The sequence below is a fragment of the Brachycentrus maculatus genome, unplaced genomic scaffold, assembly GCF_059751285.1.
Source record: "Brachycentrus maculatus isolate JH-2025_06_01 unplaced genomic scaffold, ASM5975128v1 h1tg000404l, whole genome shotgun sequence".
Taxonomy (NCBI): Eukaryota; Metazoa; Arthropoda; class Insecta; order Trichoptera; family Brachycentridae; genus Brachycentrus; species Brachycentrus maculatus.
In genome coordinates this window covers 304,480-312,500 of record NW_028281153.1, presented here as the reverse complement: position 1 = coordinate 312,500, position 8,021 = coordinate 304,480, and the positions used below count along the sequence as shown (strand labels likewise).

Below are 8,021 nucleotides of genomic sequence, written 5' to 3'. Positions count from 1 at the left end.
AATGTACTATATCCCAGCAAAAGAGGCATATTTTTAACCTTATATTTACCCGCTACAGGGCTGAAAATGTTGTTTTTGCATTTTAAATAAAAGGTATTGTTTAATTATTTTTTTAAACATGCTAAATATTTTTCAAATGGAGAAAACACCTTCAGGTTTTACCTAAAAAGATCTTTTGCACAGTAAAAAGTTCAATAAGTAGCTTGATATTTATTTTTCATAAATTGTGTTATATTTTTAAAGATTTAAAAAACGATCTCCTGAAAAATTAAGTTTTTTGATTTATGACGTTCTTGAAAGGAGTGAGCGATATTTCAAGTCCATATATAATTTTATTATATATAAATATATTATTTATTATTTTATGTTTCATAACATGTTATTAAAGAAAAATAAACTAAATATGCTAAAATTCCTTTTCAATTTTTTGCATAGAGAATTTTCTAAGGTAACTAATATTTCAAATAAATAAGAATAACGTATGAAATCTGATTACATATGATAAGTTAACAAATATTTTGTGTTTCAGTTACATTCGTGGTTATCCTGGCCTTTGGTTTTGCTTTGGCGAATCTTCCCGAATGTCCCGAGCCTATTCCCGGAGGAGAGGCGATTTCCCTTCCAGAGACGGACGACTGCTCCAAATTCTATCTCTGCCTAGATCTGAAACCAGTTCTCATGGACTGCTTCCCTGGACTGTGGTTTAATCCAGATTTGGGAGTGAGTTCACAATATACAAGATTTTATTTGAAAAAAGAGAAATATAAATATTTATAGACAGTTGGTAGAATTTCATATTGAATTATTGGGTAATATATCCAAAATTAAATACAGTTTATTTGGTTGAATTTTACATTTATTTATGTATATTTTAATACGTGACGGGTTTCGTCTTCTTAGGACATTAAGTGTTTGAAAATGTCGTAAGAAGACGAAACGCGTCACGTATTAAAATATGTTATTTTTTGACATCTCATCAAAGATGAAGAAGAATATGGAAGTCTGGGCATTTACGGAGCTGACGACCGTCATAGGCTGGTTTAAGTGATCACTTTACACACGTGTAACATTCACCAATTCTACCCATTATTGACAACCACACTACTCAAATTCTTGGAAGATCTGTATATATGAACCAATTTAGAAACCTTGTTCTTGAATCACTAGAACTTCACTAGAGACATCTATTGGTGAGATGTAAAGCTTAAATGCCCAGACTTCCATATTCTTCTTCATTTTTGATGAGATGTCAAAAAATAATATGAAAATAACTCCTGTAATTGGAGATAATCCAGATTTTGTGAACAAGTATTTGAACACACTCAAAATGTTGTATTAAAGTATACCCAACAATCCCTTATAACGACTCTTTAATGACTTTTTATTATATTCCAGGTTTGCGATTATCCGGAAAACATTCCACCCGGTGTTTGCACACCACCTGCGGACAAAACCACCACAGAAAATGCCATCACTTCAACGGTTGAAGTAGAAATAACAACTTCGGGATAACTCAAACACCGAATATATTTGAAACAAGAAAAATTGCAACACCTGTGAACTTAATATACCATATAATACCAACAATTACAACACTTATGAACCTTACGATACCAGATGACACCAAAAATTACAACACCTGTGAACTTACTATACCATATAATACCAACAATTACAACACTTATGAACCTTACGATACCAGATGACACCAAAAATTACAACACCTGTGAACTTACGATACCATATAATACCAACAATTACAACACTTATGAACCTGACGATACCAGATGACACCAAAAATTACAACACCAGTGAACTTACGATACCCAATCGTACCAGAAATTACAACACCTGTGAACTTTCTATACCAGATGAAACCAAAAAATACAACACCTGTGAACATTCGATACCAGATGAAACCAAAAAATACAACTCTGATATTTAATTATTTATATTTTAATAAATCTGAAATAAATTAATATATCGTTATGTACTCGTATAATGTGTAATAAACAAAGGTTCAAATAAAACCAAATATATGACTCACAACATTTTTTGAATGTCTTAATCCTTGTTCATCAACCATATATATATATTGTTCGAACTCACTCATAAAACGATGTATGAACTTATGATATATCGCTCACTCCTTTCAAGAACGTCATAAATCAAAAATCGTCAATTTTCAGCCGTGCATGTTTTCGGAATGCCCAGAAAATGTACTATATCCCAGCAAAAGAGGCATATTTTTATCTTAATATTTACCCGCTACAGGGCAGAAAGTGTTGTTTTTGCATTTTGAAGAAAAGGTATTGTTTAATTATTTTTTGAAATATACTAAATATTTATCAAATGGAGAAAAAGCCTTCAGGTTTTACCTAAAAAGATATGTTGCACAGTTGAAAGTTCAATAAGTGGCTTGATATTTATTTTTAATCCATTGTATTATATTTTTAAACTTTAAAAACTTTCTCCTGAAAAATCTAGTTTTTTGATTTATGACGTTCTTGAAAGGAGTGAGCGATATGTATTTAATTAAACTTCATATACATAAAAGAAATAAGTACATTGCTTAAAAGCAATATCTTCCATTATATGTATGAGTTCCAAAAAATATATTAGCACACTTAACGTAGATGGGTAGAATAGATGTGTATTTCATACATTTTTTTACTATATGTATTACGGCTCTTTAGGCATGGCCTGTGTTGAGCCGAAATACTTACATGTTAATACAATTTTTTTTATTTATTATTGTTTTTTTTTAATTATTAGATTACATACATTACATACAATAAATACAATATCAACTTACAGTATATAGGTTTTACTATAAAATAATTACACCTGGACTTTAATTAATTCACTTTCTACCTTGTCCTTTCCAACGAGAAGCAACCATCGACGGACACTGTTCTTAAAGACATGATCACTACTGGAATTCTTAATGGTAATAACGTAAGTGATAACTTTAATCAGCCTATGACATATCGTGAGCTCTGTGGGGACCGTGAGACTTCCATATTATCCTTCATCTACTCGCATGTTGAGATTTCAAATGATATTTCTATTTTACTGTTTGGTATGTGTATGGGTGTATATGGATGTGTATGTGTGTGTGTTTTTTTTATGTCTTAAATTATAAACTATTTTTCTATTTTTCCTTTTTTGAAATGCTCCTACTATTAAAAAAAATCACTAACTATATTTTCGGTATCGAAATTGGATTTTTGATGGCCTGAACATAAATTTCTGTAATGGTGAACGTTGCACCCAGTATATAGTTACCACTTAAGCCAACCAGTGTCAGGTCATGAGTCCTGTGATGCTCAGATTTCTATATTCCCTTTCTATAAAAAAGACTCTTCGTTATTTTGAGATACTTATAAAACATATCGTAGTCGTACGGGAGAAAGTGACCAACTAACAAAAGGTAAAATGTTCAGGAGGGCCATTTAAGTCACTTTTGCTTGGCAACTAAATAAACATCAATGCAGTTGGTCAATATATTATACTTACAAGTTTAAAATCCTTTGGGATGTTTTCAGGGCAATATTTAGCTAGTAAGATATCAAATAGTCAATGATCACGTTTTTGTAAAATAAATGCACTTGGTCACATTCTAATGTATGAGGACGATATATTGATTTATCTATTTTTACTTAAAAATTCAGTATTTGATGAAATAAATAAAAAAATACTTAAGAATGTACAAAATTTAATGTTTTTTTTATTATAAATATAATAAAACTCATTTAAAGCACTTGAAAAAAACTTAATTATATTTAATCTTATGAATCTTCTTCTTCCTCTTCTGTTCGTGCATGTCAGCTCCCCGGACGTCGACTATCACTTGAGAGCAATTGTCCTTGTCTCGGGCAGCTCTAAACCGCATCTCTTTGGTCCTGATCCCCATCCAGTCTCGTATATTTCGGAGCCAGGAGATCTGTCTTCTGCCCACATCTCGCTATTTTTCCTTTTATAGCTTTTATGTTTTGAATATTTTAGTTGATTAATAGGAAATAATTTAACTACCAAGAAATAACAAAAAAGATATTATAAAATATCAAAATTCATCCAAACAAAAGATTGTTAAACCTTTCAATAAGGTTGGATTCCTTTCATGTAGTGAAAGCATTTAAAAAATGTTATAACACACCGTAGAACGGGGCTACTTGAACTTTGATGTGTTACTTGAGCCCAGTATAAAAAAAAATAGATCTGTATTTGGTCTACAATAATGAACGTATCGACATGATTAATTGTTTCCCTAACAAGTAACACTTATATGTTCATTATTGTAGACCAAATACAGATTTTTTTGTACTGGGCTCAAGTTGTTACTATGTGTTCATCAAATTTCAAGTAGCCCCGTTCTACGGTACTTATGTACTTAAGTATTTGGTTTCTACGCTATCCAGTAAAAAATAAACACGGTAAAAAACGAATGCTAAAATAATAACAGACTTTCTGCTAAAAGTAGTGAAAAAGAAAAAAAAAACAATCGTAATACCTAATTATTTTTTAGTTAAACATTTAATGTCGCACGGACATTTTTATTTTTAATATTTAAAAAAAAAAAAATTAAAAGCGAAAACAAGTTCTCTAGATTCTAGAGTATTTGTTTGAGTAGTATGAAGGTGGTATACAAGACCCTTCGGGGATGTTATAAGGGAAGTCACAGACCTGAAAAATAAATATTTTGATAAATATATATTTCAGTAATGGTCGCTGAAATTTCATAAATACGCACTGAAATTTTAATAATGAATGGATATATATATATATATATATATATATATATATATATATATATATATATATATATATATATATATATATATATATATATATATATATATATATATATATATATATATATATATATATAATACTTCAAGTATGTTATTCTACTAAAGTAACTTTCACCGTTAGCATACATCTTGTCTAAACAGTTCTTATATTTTTTATTGATTCGGCATTAACATTGTGGAATGACATGTTGATTATTATTTTTCAAAATTATACACTTGAATAAACCACTTTAATGAGTTTTATTTATGTATACGACTAGTTTCGAAAACTAACAGATGTTTTCATCTTCTGGTACAAATTTAAAAAAAAAATTAAATTTGTACCAGAAGATGAATACATCTGTAAGATTTCGCAACTAGTCGTATATATAAATAAAACTCATTAAAGTGGTATATTCAAGTGTTTAATTAAAAAATATATATATACAGTAGACTTTATAAACACAATTCAAGTAACAGTTACCAATAGCCACACATCCGGAACATTGGTCTGTATGTTCCCGATAGTTACCTTAGACAGCGTCGGCATAGATTGTTTCACATTCCTATACACAGGACCAATCTGCCGATGGTTATGCCTGTAGGAAGAACTACCGCTATGTTGAACAATATCTCATTGGATATTGATCTGTTCCATGTGTCTGAAGGAGTTTTCCGAATCGGGATTCTTCTACACCTTTAGCAATAGTTCTTGCATTTATTTTATTTTAATGTATTTTTAATGTATACGATTTAAATTTTATAGATTGTAATATTTCTATTAATTTAAATAAATGAATTGAATAAATTGAATCTAGTCTGTACTTTACTTTGTAAACTTACTTGAAGTATGGGATTCTACCAAAGTAACAGTTATCATTAGCCACAGATGTAGTCAGTACACTTTGTAAACTTACTTGAAGTATGGGATTCTACCAAAGTAACAGTTATCATTAGCCACATATCTAGTCAGTACACTTTGTAAACTTACTTGAAGTATGGGATTCTACCAAAGTAATACTTATCATTAGCCACACATCTAGTCTGTACACTTTGTAAACTTACTTCAAGTATGGGATGGTACCACAGGCCCGCTGGACAGGACATCAAGAATGGCTCCAGCTTGAGGCACTTGTAGAATGTGGAGCAATCCTCAGGATTGGGAAACTGGACCACCAGATCATCCTCTCCTGGCATGTGGCATGTTGGGACCAGGGCGGCTGCCAAGGTCACTCCCAAAACGGCCAACAAGAAAATAGAACCTGTCACGAAAAAATAATAATTCTAACATTTGTTCTTTTTTATATCGATATATCAACATCCGCCTTCGTAGTGTAATGGTCAGCAAGTTCGGCTACCGTTCTGGAGGTTCCGGGTTCTATTCCCAGGAGGTCAAAAAAATATAAGTGAGTTTTTAACTCTAATATTTATTCTATATTACCCTGGACTGGTACCTGAAGCGGAGGGCTGATCACCTTTCCTTCACGTGTTAACGATCAAAATGACACTGCGTTTATATGATGCAGTGCCCTATGCTCCATTGGTATGCGGATAAGGGTTTGAAGAATATATCTACATAGATAAAGGGGTCTGGGTATTTACAGGGTCTACAGCCCGTCATAGGCTGGTTTGATTGATCACTTTATACACGTGTAACCCATGATTGACAACCACAATACTTAAATTTCGTTATCCTGAGATTTTTATTGACACTTTTTTCATACCACATCAGTATACAATAATTGACACTCTTTTTCACATACAAGTTCTCGGCACCGTCTATGATTGAGCTAAGTATTTAAAATATATATATATATATATATATATATATATATATATATATATATATATATATATATATATATATATATATATATATATATATATATATATATATATATATATATATATATCCCCTACATCCCCTCCCACAGGGGTAGGCAGAGTGAATAGAATCCCACACCAATCTGTCTCCGTAAATCATTTTCGCTTCTTCCACATTCATTCATACATTCCTCATACATACCCGCCGTTTATGATTAAATTAACTACCGACCTGACCACTTTCAAGTATTCAAAATACTTGATTACGACAAGTTTTCCTCGGTCTTCCCCTGCTTCTATTATCAGCCACTTTGCCTCATAAATTTGTTTGAAATATTCACACCATTTTGAGTGTCCACTTGTAACTTGTGCTTATTCACAAATATGGGTTTTTACCACATAGGAGTTATTTTTATTTTTTTTGACATCTCAACAAAGATGAAGAAGAATTTTTGTGTCTGGGAATTTACGGGGGTATTAACTGTCATAGGCTGGTTAAGTGATCACATTATACAAATGCAACATTCACCATGCTTTCTATGATTGAGAACCACACTAAGAAAATTTTGGAACTCCTAAATATCGCTCACGCCTTTCAACAACGTCGTATGTCAAAAAATTCGATTATTCAGGAGATCGTTTTTAAAGTAAATATCAAGCCACTAATTGAAGTTTTTACCGTGCAACAGATCTTTTTAGGTAAAACATGAAGGTTTTTTTCTGAATTTGAAAAATATTTAGTTTATTTAAAAAAATAATTGAAAATAACTTTTCTTCAAAATGCAAAAAATAAGCTTTCTGCCCTGTAACGGGTAAATAATAATAATAAAACCATTATCCGCACCCCAATGGTGCATAGGGCACTGCTTCATATAAACGCAGTGTTATCTTGATGTTTACACATGAAGGAAAGGTTCAGGTACCAGTCCAGGGTAATATTGAATAAATATTACAGTGAAAAAATCACTTCTATTTATTTGACCTGGGAATCGAACCCGGGACCTCCAGAACGGTAGCCGAGCGTGCTACCATTATACTACGGAGGCAGACAATACGTAGCGGGTAAATATTACGTCTAAAATATGCCGCTATTGCTGGGATATGGTACATTTGCTGGGTATTCCGAAAACATGCAAAACTGAAAATTGACGATTTTTGATATATGGTGTTGTTGAAAGGAGTGAGCGATATGTGACACAGTCACACAGTCTCATGACACAGAACATTTGAGTTCACAACAGCTATCTGCGTTGGATTGAGAATTTTGATATAACACCTTATAGGATTAAAAAAAAGAAATAATATGAATTACTCCTTACCCTTCATTGTATAATATATACACTTTAAAACGCAATTAATGAACGATATAGCACGTCAAGATAAATCCTTTTGTGTTTTTATACT

At 31.5% G+C, this 8,021-nt stretch overlaps 1 protein-coding gene across 1 annotated transcript; it reads right to left on the bottom strand.

The window, feature by feature from the left end:
* Positions 1-3,701: 3,701 nt before the first annotated feature.
* LOC148302871 (uncharacterized) lies at positions 3,702-8,021 on the bottom strand. The gene is made up of 3 exons (XM_088270918.1): positions 7,937-8,021; positions 5,859-6,055; positions 3,702-4,686 (listed from the first exon to the last, which is right to left on the bottom strand). The coding sequence occupies exons 1-3, from the start codon at positions 7,941-7,943 to the stop codon at positions 4,606-4,608; spliced, it is 285 nt and encodes a 94-aa protein (XP_088127044.1). The 5' UTR covers positions 7,944-8,021; the 3' UTR covers positions 3,702-4,605.

Coding starts and splice junctions, on each gene's coding strand:
- LOC148302871 (XM_088270918.1), bottom strand. Junction 4,687..5,858: donor GGTACCATCCCATACTTGAA/GTAAGTTTACAA, acceptor TTTATTTTTCAG/GTCTGTGACTTCCCTTATAA.